The sequence below is a fragment of the Toxorhynchites rutilus genome, chromosome 3 (assembly GCF_029784135.1).
Source record: "Toxorhynchites rutilus septentrionalis strain SRP chromosome 3, ASM2978413v1, whole genome shotgun sequence".
Classification (NCBI taxonomy): domain Eukaryota; kingdom Metazoa; phylum Arthropoda; class Insecta; order Diptera; family Culicidae; genus Toxorhynchites; species Toxorhynchites rutilus.
In genome coordinates, this window is record NC_073746.1 from 189,096,091 (window position 1) to 189,109,641 (window position 13,551).

General features: G+C 40.6%; 1 protein-coding gene across 1 annotated transcript; it reads right to left on the reverse strand.

Annotated features, from left to right (window-relative positions):
- Window positions 1-9,277: 9,277 nt before the first annotated feature.
- LOC129776490 (uncharacterized) lies at window positions 9,278-11,785 on the reverse strand. Its single transcript, XM_055782166.1, has 2 exons — window positions 11,463-11,785; window positions 9,278-11,393 (listed from the first exon to the last, which is right to left on the reverse strand). Exon 2 carries the CDS (start codon window positions 11,044-11,046, stop codon window positions 10,126-10,128), a length of 921 nt encoding a protein of 306 aa, XP_055638141.1. The 5' UTR covers window positions 11,047-11,393; window positions 11,463-11,785; the 3' UTR covers window positions 9,278-10,125.
- Between the last annotated feature and the right edge of the window lie 1,766 nt (window positions 11,786-13,551).

A 13,551-nucleotide genomic window follows, 5' to 3' on the forward strand; every position in this document is an offset into this window, starting at 1 on the left:
AGAAAAGTTTTCTAGCCCGTACATATGCCAAGATGAATATAAAAACGTGTACAGAACATAAAACATGAAGGATGTCAAAATTTTCATCTGTCGGATCTCTCTACACTGAGGGCTTATTTTAGCAATTCGTCAGCACAGCAAAGTTTCCCGTCGCGTCGTTCGCGCTGTTGTATTAAAGGCTGATTTTTGTATTCAAGAATAAAGTAAATGAAATGAATGGCATGAAAAATTCAGATTCAATCGTTGAATTGACAGACTGCAGTATAACAAGCATCGACAGTCAACGAGATGTGACGTAATCGCAGCATTCTGAGCAGATGAAACAGACGGAAGCATTTTATACGAATACTAGCTGACCCGGCAAACGTTGTTCTGCCATATAAATTACTTCTAGTGAATATTTTGACTGTTGAATAAAAAATAACTAATGTATTGCAATACATGTACATACATGTATTGCAATACATGTGTGTTCAAATGTTTCAACGATCTATAAAATTAATTGATTATGATCGATGAAGGATAGATTCCACGTAGATATCGAGCAGATACATGGAGATTTGACCGTGTATTGCATTGGACCGTGGGAACTTCCCGAACCTGAGTGTGATGTGGAGATGGAGATGAGATCTATGATGTACAGAGAAGTGGACCGGATCGATCGGATCTCAGGATTCGTCTTTTGCATTCAGAAATCTGATCATTCGTGCTATGAAATGTAACAACCTTGCCTCGGCGCAAAATAAACTTCAAAATAAGTAATCCGTATTCGTGGAGCAATTTAATCTGTATCAGAATAGCAGACACGAAAATAATTTTAAATTGCTTAAATTTGGATTAAAATCATTACTCGATGTTGTTTAAATACTTAGAAAACAGTCCGAACTAAACGATTCTTCTATAAATCTTGCAACATGATGGACGAAATACGTGTAATTTTGTAATAGAGCCCATTAAAGACTGCATTTCTTTTGTTTGAACACACGTGCTGTCGTTTTAACAAAGGCTGTGTAGGTGTAACTCATGATAGCGTCTCGCTATCATTCCTCGAACCGCTTCTGTTGATTGTCTCAAAGGAATCGCAGTCGTTCGCTCTCTATCTTTGCGAAAATGTTGACCATTGATTATTGACACAGCTCAAGACATCCTAGAATGACTTTGTCTTGACTGCGCCAATTCATCAAACGACACATATAAGAATTCATCGAGGACACTCTTTTGTTTGTTTCGTCTTCTCCAACCACATAATATTAAAATATTAATTCAAAATGAGTAATGATGTTCCTAATAATTAAAGTAACTGTGGCGCATTGGATCTACACACGTGCTCTTCAATCGGCTTTTTATCAGGATTGACGACAATAGCGTGACCGTTATTCTGCGTTCCGAGCATGGGTGTGATTAGAATAATTTCAATAATTCATTGTGCTCATCCAAAAAGGCTTCCAGCTCGCCGGCGATATTCCTAGTTTTAGTCGAATTGAGGTTACTTGCGTATGTGTAGGGTGAAATTCGATGAAGAGGACGAAGTGCCATCTGGCATTAAACAACGTAAATAAATTCGTCCTGTTTAAAAAACGAACGACGAATCAATTATTTGGTATCGTTTATATAAAAATACATATATCGCGATAAAAAAGGAGATGAGGGTGAAAATTGGTTATATATGGTTATAAGTTTTTTTTCAAGCCAAATTTATGCAAAAAAATACGAAAACAAAGTTATTCAGATTTTATTTGCATGGGACCACCCTAATCGGTATCAAATATAAAGTAATAGGTATCCTAGCGGTATCATATATAGTTTACAACCTATTCTCATGCCTACCACGTTTTTTGATTATAATATAATTAAAATCGGTCGAGCCGTTTCGGAGGAGTTTGACCACGAACATCGTAACACGAGAATTTTATACATAAGATGTTGACGAAATATACCCTACAATATACATTCATACTTTCTCTGGAATCGTTAATAATAAGACTTAATAAGACTTTCTACTATTTCCTTTAATTTAACTGCGACTGTTACGGAGACGTTCACGATTCGGACTCTTAAAAGCAAATTCGTGTTATTGTTTACAGTAAGCTTGAAGCTGAAATCAGTTTTATTATTTATAAATTTCAAAATGGCATGTCATAGCATCTTACATTTGAGTCTTTTCGTCGACTTTTCGTATTGTTTGTAATAATAATATAATAAGCAAAAAAAACAATAGTTTGAGCGAATAATATATGCACAATAATTTTAGTGTGAGCATTCGACAAGAGATTTATATGTTTATTTTCAATATGACTGTATAGCCAACCTGACAGTTCGTATGACAGCTACGCTGCGATGTGTAACGTTTCTTACGAGGGAGTCTCGTGGGTAGATGGATTCACCCTTTTGCTTCTGTTATATGCTGACCGGTTGTCGTTCGTAACATTTCGCCAACCGTATTGCTTGGAGTGCTCTCCAGCTATATCGGCAACCTCCAGGACCGCCGAGGAAGCGATGCGAGCAAATCGGGACCAGCAAACAGAGCGGAGTTAAATGATTGGCCTTGAACTTTTGCCGCAGCATCCCAAACCAACCGTACCTTATTCGGTTTCTTTGTGCTCATGACCACGTTTAACACGTTGACTGCCACGTCAGTTTTCGCTCAGGCTGCGCCAATCACCGGTGACTGACGTTATAACATCTGATAATAAAGGTGACTAATATAAGCATATAAGCTTATAAGCATTCCTTTTCGAACAAAAATATTTTCCACTACGATAAGAAACGATGGCCCTAATACGTTTAAAAATTTCCATAGAGTCGCTATAAAACTGTGGCACTCAACGTGTGAAAGGTAGGTACCAAGTACGTCGAGGGTCAAAGTTACTGAGCTCCTCAGGATCAGCTTTGTGTACGTATCCTTTAGCTTGATACGGCTGCATTTGATTTCGTATAACTCGGGCTTGGATGTCAGACTCGGGCTTGGATGTCAGACGGCTCATCGCAACCACCTTTCGGTCATGGGCTTACTATTCGGGAATTCAATGTTATTGTATTTTCACAACAAGCCAACTTGGAACTTTCCAGAGGCTGTGCGAACGGTTGTACTCTCCAGTATCTTACGCGCACGTTGGTCATCGTCAGATTCCACCACGTACGGCTTCTACCTTAAAAACTATTTCACTAAATTGTGTAGGTCCTCATCCGACGAATGAGCGTAAATATGAAACTGATGATGAACTGCCGTTTTTGCTTCTGCGCTCAATGTTCCATAAATTGTACAACCCAACCTTGTTTTGGCCGCCATCGGATACCCTTTTGAACCTTCCCGAAGCTTCAAGGTTGCCTTTAGGAATGAGTTGTCCAAACCTATCAAAATTGTATGAGACGCTGATTCATAACTGTGCACGGGATTTCCATCTTGACTAGTTGTGAATCGCCTTCCATGCGCTCAATGTCACTTGTCCATTGCAGACAGAGGGGATGGATATCGCCTGATAGTTTAGCTTTCGCGCTGTTTCTGATTCTACCAGTGTGGTCGATGTGATCCGTCATCAAGAAACGCATATGTTTGAATGGCCCTTCCGTTGCCGTGCAGCATCACTGGAATCACTCGGAAAAGAATCAAAGTCCAGAGTTGCGGATAGACTGTAACCGTGCTTCTAGTATTCGGGACATCGATCGTCTGCGATGATACTTGTTTTCCGCGATGGAGGAGTTTGTGCTGTCTGTCCTCACATCCATTCTCACCACACAACCCTGCTTTACACGGAAATTTTCCATGACCAATCAGACAACGCCGACACAATCGCCGTTCTTGGAATAGTTTCCAATGGTCACCAAGCGTCAAGTTCCAAAAGATGGTACAGTCCTCGATTTTATAACCTTCCTTCTCACAGGCTGTACAGGGTTTAGGATGATACTTCTTACGATTCAAATTGTTTGATCCGCTGATTGGGTAGTGTGTAGATTTCTCAGTATTGTGTGCGTAAGAATAATTTTTCTTTTGATTTTTATCCTGCTTGCCAACTCGTTGACCATCTGTACCATGGGTGAAAGTGACATCGCTTGCTGCATCCACGATCTCGTCCATGAACAAATCGAAAGTGGAAAGATCAACAACAGGACGAGTCCATTTGAAGGGAGATCAGTTCAGTCTGGTAACTTTTCCACCAGCTCCTGCAACAATAAAGGATTTGATAGATGAGGGTACCGTCCTGCTGCTTGAAGGTGCTGACACAGGTTTTTACACGCTAGACCAAGGTTAATATTGGTTTCCAACCGCTCTGTTTTCGGCGTTGGAGTGGAACACACATGAACCAATAGCGAGTTGATGATCAGCTCTGGGCGCCCGTACAACTACAATGTTTGCATGATCAACGGGACCGAAGAAGGCTGCATCAAATAACTCCTAACTGCTTCCAATACGTTTCATTTTATGTATCGCTGCAGACGCAACAAATTTTCGCCTTTCGAGTAACCACACATTTCAGTCGAATTTCGGAAACTGCTCAGGCACAACGGCCATCCATTCGACGGGATCTCCTGAGAAACTTGGTAGTTCCCTGGGGACGACATGTCTGGCTGCAAGTTGCTGTGAGCTGCGACCGTGAAATAACAATGGTGGGGAAACTGATACCTCGTAAATGGATGTCGAATTTGCTGCCGTGCAACTAATCATAGGAGTAACTATCGGGGACAAGCAAGCGGAGACTGTATGAACGGAAGAGGAATTCGCATGCGTCGACGTAGGAAGAGTATAATGAATGATTGAATCCATATTTCGTATATTTGGCGGTGTAGAGTCAAAAGCGGGTTGGCTCACTGCGCATACCGAAACTACTCCAGTAAATCTAGAGCACGCCTGACTTACCGAACTGCTTACGGGGAACTCGTATAATGGAATTCTTTCCGGCATGGGTAATGGTACTTGTGGCTGATTTTACTGTGCGACTGACTGAGCATTTATGGTTGATCGACTGCTGACCACTAATGGTTGAGCGGACTGCTTAGCCGCCAGCTGCATCCGAGGCAGTCCATTATTGCCTGGAGCTCGAACAGCTGCTTTGTCAATTCTTCTGACGTCAGCGTTGCGGAAATATTAAGGTCCACCCCAGTCGGTCGATTGAAATGATCGGAAGAGATGTTATGCGAACCGGAAGAGTTTCGTTTCGCGGTTTCATCGATCACTTGTACAGTAGACGTCGTGGTCGAAGTTGGCGTACTCGAAATTTGACGATTCGCTTCTAAGTTACTCGTCGGATTGCATACTATTTCATTCGTAGTTGGTATTCGTGATGACCTTCTATCGGTGAGTGCGGGAAGTGCCTGGCGCTCCGATGATTTCTTCGTAGTGTGCGGGTTTGGTGATAATGTTGCTAGTCGATCTATGCAGTGCTGGTCCTAGAGAAGTCTCTATTGAAATTACACCAGTTCGCGACGGGAAACATACGGGGATTTGCGACATCTTGGTATTGATGCTCGTAGTTGTAACTAAGATTGGGCGATCCTTAGAAAAAGATCGATCTTGATGGATCAATTTTCTAAGCGACGCAGGGATCGATTCACTGATTAAATCAGTACCAAAAAGTCGATCTTTGCTGAACCGATCTTTGAAAAATCGAATTTCCTTTCTCCAATTTATTTACCTGTTCTATATAAGTGTTTTCTTTTCTATAAACATGAAATAAACATTTCACATCATAAACATCAAAGGCATTTCATTATAATTCTCAGAATGAAGGTCACAAAAAAAACTTGAAAGTCCGGAGAAAATGTATTTTCCAATGCATTCATTTTGAACCGTCATGGATTCAATTGATTAAATAAATTAATTGAAAATTATTATTAAAAATTCAACAACTGATATTCATCCAGAACTATGCTGACAGTAATTCCGTTGAAAAGATCGATTTTCTAAATATAGATCCAAGATCGCCCAATCCTAGTTGTAACTGCCTGGTTCGTTACCCAATCATGAGTCCTCTGCGTACTCTTTACACTATCTCCTTCTCCTACCTCATTTTTTTTCTCCTGTTGGATATGAACCACTGCGTCCATTATTCTGAACTATTGTGATATATCCCATTTTTTATACTCCACTTCAAGCTTACCTACTGCTTATTGATGAAGAGGTAGACTGAAAGCTATAGCGAGATAGGTGCCAATCAGGAATACTCTGTTTGAAAAATTTTATAATCCTGATCGGCGACGCAGACCAAATTTCCTTGGGCTCCAGAATAGCCTTATCAAGGTATTAAGGTCTGCGTCTAGTTAGAGCCCAAAAATTACAGAGCAAATGTTCCGAGGTTTCGTTTTCGGTATTACAAAAGCGACAAATATCATCTTACACTAAACCTATGTTTTTGAGATGGTATTTACTCGGACAGTGTCCTATTATAAGGCCCGTGATTGTACTGAAGTCTTTCTTATTAAGACTCAGCAATTGTTGAGTAATTTTAATACTCGGCGTGATAATTTTTTTTTACTGTTTAAGTTGTACCGCCGGTCTTCCCATTTCTTCAGCTCACCTTTCAACACACAGTCAGAAATTCCACAGAATGGTTCTGGACCAGTAAAAGGTGAGCTTGAGCCGTTCCTGGCAAGTTCATCTGCTCGCTCGTTTCCCGCTATCTATAGGAATCCAGTACAGTTGTACCGAACTTACCCGACTTAGTTGCCGTAAGAGGAGAATGCATTCCCAGACAATTTTTGAGGAGCATTTAAAAGCATTTAGAGCTTTAAGTGCCGTCTGAGAATATGCAGATGTTAGCATGTCTATATTTTCTTTTAAGGCAGACAATTGAGCATTCTATTATCGCAGCTATTTCTGCCTGAAAAACTGTTGGCCAGTTTCCCATAGCTACAGAGATTTTTGTTCTGGGACCATAGACTCCAGCACCTATTCTGATTCCCATTTTTGACCCATCAGTGTAGAATATGATTGAACCATTACGAACACTGGGACCGCCTTCATCCCATACTGAACGAGAAGGTTCGATTACACTGTATGGAATGTCGTAGTTAGTCCTAGGTTCCATCCAATCACTATTCATCTCTGAGGATGGTCCTACGAGTAAGAGATGCAGGATGCTCAAGTGACCAATTTTGTCTCCGTCTAGTATTTTTTTCCATTGTTTAAGCTTTAGAGCGTTTTTCTTATCCTCTAGCTGAACAGAGGTAGCAAGTGAAGGATAGCCTCCAGTGCCTTCGAGGGTGTGCTTCGCATTGCTCCAGTAATTGTAACGCATGCTAGTCGTTGGAGTTTGTTTAGCTTTTTTGTAGCTACAGTCTCCTTGGTCTTTGGCCACCAGACTAATGAGGCATAGGTTATCCTAGGCCGCAGAATGGCAGTGTAGACCCACATTACCATTTTTGGTTTAAGGCCCCATGTTCTTCCTATCATTTGAGAACATGCCCATAGGGCTGTATTGGCCTTACTGATTATTGCATCTAAGTGCGCATTCCAGTTGAGTTTAGCATCTAGGATAACACCTATATATTTCACTGAAGCGCTGTATTTTATTTCCACCCCCCCAAGATATAAAGACTGCAGATGCTGTTTTTTCTTTTTGGTGAATGGAACAATTGTTGTTTTTGAGGGATTTATGCTCAGACCTTCTGTGGTACACCAAGTTTGTGTAAGGTTTAAGGCCATCTGCATTCTGCTCGATATCACGTCGTCGAACTTGCCTCGCATCATTATGACAAGATCATCGGCGAAGCCCACAATTTCAAAATCTTTTGCCTCTAAACTTGTCAGAAGGTCGTCAACTACTAGTGACCAAAGGAGAGGTGATAGAACGCCTCCTTGTGGGTAACCCTTTGTTGCAACTACATAATTAGACGACCCGCCCAGCTCCGAGGTGATTTGTCTGTGTGTGAGCATGCCATGGATCCATTCGACTATACAGTTATCGAAGTGTCTTTTTTTCATTGCCTGTGCCATTGATAGATAAGAAGCATTATCAAAAGCACCTTCGATGTCAAGAAACGCGCACAATGCGGTTTCTTTTAACAAGAGAGATTTTTCAATTTTTGTCACAAGCATGTGTAGTGCTGTGATTGTGGATTTGCCTGATTGGTAGGCAAACTGGTATTTGGGTAGTGGGTGTTTGGACATGAATACAGACTTTATGTATTCATATAATACTCTTTCCATAGTTTTCAACAGTATTGATGATAAAGTAATTGGTCTGAAAGCCTTTGGAAGTGATTTGTCGCGTTTTCCCGCTTTTGGGATGAAAACTACTTTCACAAGTCTCCATATCGAAGGAATGTGCTCTAGTATCCGACTTGCCTTAAAGATCTCGATTAGAGATGGAATTAGTTTCGATTCTCCATTTTGAATCAGGGCTGGAAAAATCCCATCTGCGCCTGCAGATTTGTAAGGTAGAAAGGATCTCACCGCGTTTACTACCCTGGCCCTCGTGAAAGCGAATCCAGCAACTATATTTGCGACATCCTGTGCATTTTCGGGTCCTGTGAGACGCCTTCGAGAGCATATTGTGTCGCCATTATAGCCAGGATTTGTATCCGAGTGGACAGATGTAGATCCCGGAAAGTGAGTCTTCATCAGTAAGCGATGGTTTCTTCACCTCCGCTTAAGATTTAAGCGAGGCTTAACGGCAAGTTAAGCCTCGCTTAACTTTTTTCCCATTTCTTCACCTCCGCTTAACGGCTAAGCCAGGGTTTAATAAAGCCTGGCTTAGGCTAAGCGTCGCTTATCTTAAGCGGTGGTCTATGACCGCTTAACGCCGTTAAGCGGTCGATTTTCAGTTTTTGCTTTTCTTCACTGTTGTGCTTTGGTAGTAGTAGCAGATATTTTTTCAGCCATTCAACTAGTATTAAAAACGATTTTATACAAAATGTCTTGTTATCGTAATTGTGTTTGGGATACATATTATTGGAGATTTTTAGATGATGATGAAGAAAATAGTGAACAATACGGCGAATTACTATTAGCACGTCGTCAATATAAAATGCGTGTTCGAATAAATATTGATAATTGGGACGATCTGGATTTCTTTATGAAATTTCGTCTTCAGAAGAGTACGGTCATGATGATACTGGATATCATACAACCTTCTTTAGAAATCGATGAGACAAGGTAGAAAATATAACCTGTATTGCAGCGTATCTGAAAGATATAATTCTTACATCCTTTGTATTTATGTTTTGCAGATCGCGTTATATTCAGCCATTAGTACAATTATTGGTGGCTCTTCGATTCTACGCACTAGGGTCGGTGCAGATAGCCGTCGCTGATTTTGCTGGTATTTGCATTTCTTCTGTGTGTCGTATCATTCGTCGTGTATCTTTTGCGTTAGCTCAATAACGGTCGCGGTTTATCAAGATGCCGAAAACGCAGCATGAACTACATGCAGCAAGTCGTGAGTTTTACTCAATCGCAAAATTTCCTCGAACAATTGCTTCAATTGATTGTACGCACGTCAAAATACAATCACCTGGTGGTGATCATGCCGAAAACTACAGAAATCGAAAATCATGGTTTTCGATAAACGTGCAAACAGTCAGCTCTGCAAATTTGAAAATTTTGAATATTGTCGCAAGGTGGCCTGGAGCATCCCACGACCAACACATCTTTAATAACTCTTCACTGAAGATGCAGCTTGAGCGAGGAGATTATGGACACTTTATAATCGTAGGCGATTCCGGGTATCGTAATACAAAATATCTGGCAACACCGTTTCTTAGATGTGAAACCGCAGCCGAAAATTTGTATAACGAAAGTCAAATCCGTACTCGTAATGTTGTGGAGCGATCATATGGTGTTTGGAAGCGACGATTTCCAGTACTTTCTTTGGGAATGCGTGTGATAATTTCTACAGTACAGCTAATAATTGTTGCATGTGCAGTGTTACATAATATAGCAATCGATGCCAAAGAGGAGGTTCCACCACCAGAGATAGAAGGATTTGAAGAAATGTTAGCTGCAACAGTGGTTCCGAACGCGTCAAACACAGAGATAAATGATGCAGGTTGTGTTCGCGATCACTTGGTTCAAAACTATTTTGCTCAACTGTAAAAGGATCTTACGTAAATAAAAGACTTGTGTTTATATTCATATACATCAAACTTTAATTGTTGTCATCGTTTATTATTAGTAGGTATATACCTGATTCAGTCACTTATTGAACCAGAACTGTTCGTGGTTGTTTCCGTATTATTTCCGATGGAATTGTTCAACAATTTAATCCGAAGCGCATGCTCCTCCCTCATATGCTGATAACGAAGCTGCTCCATTTGTAGCTTTATTTTGTCGGTTTGAAGATTGATGTGAGCCGATTCCAAATCAGTTCTTCGTTTTTGGACATCGAGACGATGAACCTCCTCCATCATCTCTTCATTGCGTTCTAAAATTTTCTTTTTAAGGTCCTGCTCAATGGTCTTCTGGCGCTTCGATTTTGCCTGAAGGAGATTACTTTTCGGCCGTTTGAGCATAGCGGGGCTGTATTTGTCCCATGTATCACCAGATTTTGGGACAGAACTCGTACTTTTGCTGGGACTCGCTAGTTGATCTCGATCATCACCGGTTGATCCTTCAATGTGATCACTTTCGATCACTTTATCACATGCAACCTCATTGTTGATAGCAGATCTAGAATCGTCATCTAGATATTCAACCTCATAACCATCGCTCGTTGCTGCTTCCACTTCAGCATGAGGCTCTATCTGAGAATCTATCTCGGGCTCAATCAATGTTGTGGATTCTTTTGGCGCAGCAGCAACGGTTTCTTCATCATCATCATCGTCGCAAAGAGATTGAAGTCCATCGACAGACAACGCGATTACTTCTCGTAGCTCAGCCATCGCTTCTGATTTTGGCCGCCATTCTTCAGGGCCTCGACCGCCACCAGTGGCTCTACGCGATAATGTCTCCTTTGAAACCGCCTGACGGATGTTCTTTTTTATATTTTCATATTTCTTTTTGAGTACTGTCAGCGTTCTCACCTGTTTGATAAAATTGATAAAAAAAAATATTTGTATTGATAGAGCCATAACCCGATCATAAATATCATAATGCTTTGAATGCCCACGCATAATAACAGGGACAGTTTCGGCAGCCCAATATCAATGAGAGTTGAATCAAGTTGAATTAGTTTTAGATAACATCAATCCTACTTTGATTTGATCAGTAGTGTATCCAGGGGGAGGGGCTTAAGGTCAAAACCTCCCCCAGAGCCTAAAATTTTCATTTACATCCTCTTTTTAAAATTTGTTCGACACAAATCCTCCCTAGACCGAATTTCTGGCTACGCCACTGAACGATGAATAAAATCTGGTTTGCCGCGCTACCACTGTGTCACTCTGTCGCTGTCATTGTGCTTGGGCCTTAAAAAGGTCTGGCTCGCATTCGAAGTATATTCAAAATTTACAGATTGCTCAAACTAAAATCGTGCGTAACGAAGAAACGCAAATTTACTTGTGAATAGCACACGAAGTACTATTATACTTACCGTATTGAGGCAGCTCGTATTGAACTCTCTAGTGATTTCCTCCCACATGCGAACTTTATCGTCGTTCCTTTTAACGTCGCTGACCTTGCATTCAATTACGTCTTTTCTATTCAATGCTAATCTCAGCAGCAATTCTTCTTCCGCATCTGTGAAATTAATCGAGCGGACTCGCTTTTTGTCTCCGAGTTTCGGCGTCATTTTACTTTACCTTTTTGTTCAAAGTCCCAACGAGTTGTTAAAAACAGAAAAATAGATTCAATTCTTCTACTACTGACACTATCTCATAAGAGCCAAAGTCTTATTTATAAAAATGACTGTTTCCTGGTGTTACGTGTTGAGAAATATGTAATTCTCAAGGAAACATTCATCATTACTGTGAAAAGAAAAACACATGCTGTTGCATAGAATTGATGAGTAAAGTAAAAAAAAAACATAACAACATGGAAAATCCATGAAAATCATTTATTACATTTACGAAATTGGCCCTCATTAATGATCAATGTCGAATTTCTCGATTGCGTATCACATCAAAACAATCATCGTCGGCTTAAAGTGACAGGTCAAATGGAAAAATAGGGCGACCAAACGGGAAATATACCTAAGCGCGGCTTACGGTAAGCGAGCCTCTCAGATTGCTAAACCGGGGTGAAGAAATGTAATTTTTTAAGCCTCGCTTAAATGTGCGGCTTAACGTTAAGCGAGGCTTACCGTAAGCCAGGTTTAACGCGTTAAGCGGGGCAGGTGAAGAAAACGGCCCTAAGTCTCAATAAATTCAGGTTCTTATACGGACATGCTATTATCAAGATAATTTCAGGTTCTTATAAGGACATGCCATTATCGAGATCCGTCATTCGCAGGCGGTGTCACAACCCCTCGGTGTTGTGTCGCTCCTCAGATATCAGAGCCACCAGTCAAAGCCGCACGCCCATGCCGGAGAATGACGGATGGATGGGCGAACAAAGGTCTATTTGTTTTATCATAAAATGAATAGAGGTGAATTCCATGCGTAGAACGTACAGTGCAGTGAAACTAAATTAATTATCCTAAAATTTGTTGCTAAAGTTAAAATAATTTCTTAAATTTATTGAGCTTATCACAGTAAGGAAAACAAATTAAAATCTTACGCCTATTGTAATGAAAATTTAAAATTCTATTATAGATTATAAGTTAAATAACGAAAGAATTTCGGATAATGAAAACTAAAACTAGTGAGCTATGTTGCTCCTGTTAAGGTTACGACAAGACTGATCTTTATTTTCTATTTCATGTACAAAGCTAGCTTATAATCTACCCTATCTGCCTATCTCTATGTTTCCCTTCTTCCTTCTTCTCAGAAAGAATGTTTAACCGTTTTATGGTGTCGACTCGAGTCCTTATCTGTGGCTGCATAATTGTTCGTCGGTCGCATTTACCACATGGCGTTATTTATGCTTAAGTGTTTACTTAAGCGCTAGAACATTGATGCGTGATGTTTGCTCTGTCTCCTGCTGATAAGTAATGTTGGCGTTGGTCGATACTGAAGATTGGTTGACTGTGTTGATAACTGCTCCCTCTTCAAGAGTGGACCGTCTCGGTACACTGGGTTCTGCACTCTCCTTGGTTGTGGATCTGAAGAGAGTTTTCAAACGATTCCTCAACAGATAGATTGCAAGAAATGATGAAATAATTATTGCTGGAACTCCTGTCCCGAGGGTGAGTGAGAGGTGTCTTCTGTTTAATAACACCAGATGTTCTCTGGTTTGTAGATGAATTTCGTCTAGTTTTTTCAATGTCAGAGTTGCTTCGGTGTTATTTGAGAATATTTGGATTCCGTAGAGTGGGATGAGTAGTGGTGGATCTTCATGATAATATTCTACATTACTAAACTGCGTGCCGTTAATTGTGACTGTACAGTTGCGAAAGTAGATGATCATTGATCCAGAAATGTATCTGGAAGGTAGCCCACAGTTTGTTTGCATTAGTGTGGCGTTTCCTCTGATTAGCAGATGGTTACTGCTTATTTTCTTCGTTTCTTGGGTGTACCTGTCTTCTGTATAATCGCAGCTGCCCGAGACTCCTCTGAGAATTTTGGAGTAACAGTTGTCTTGGG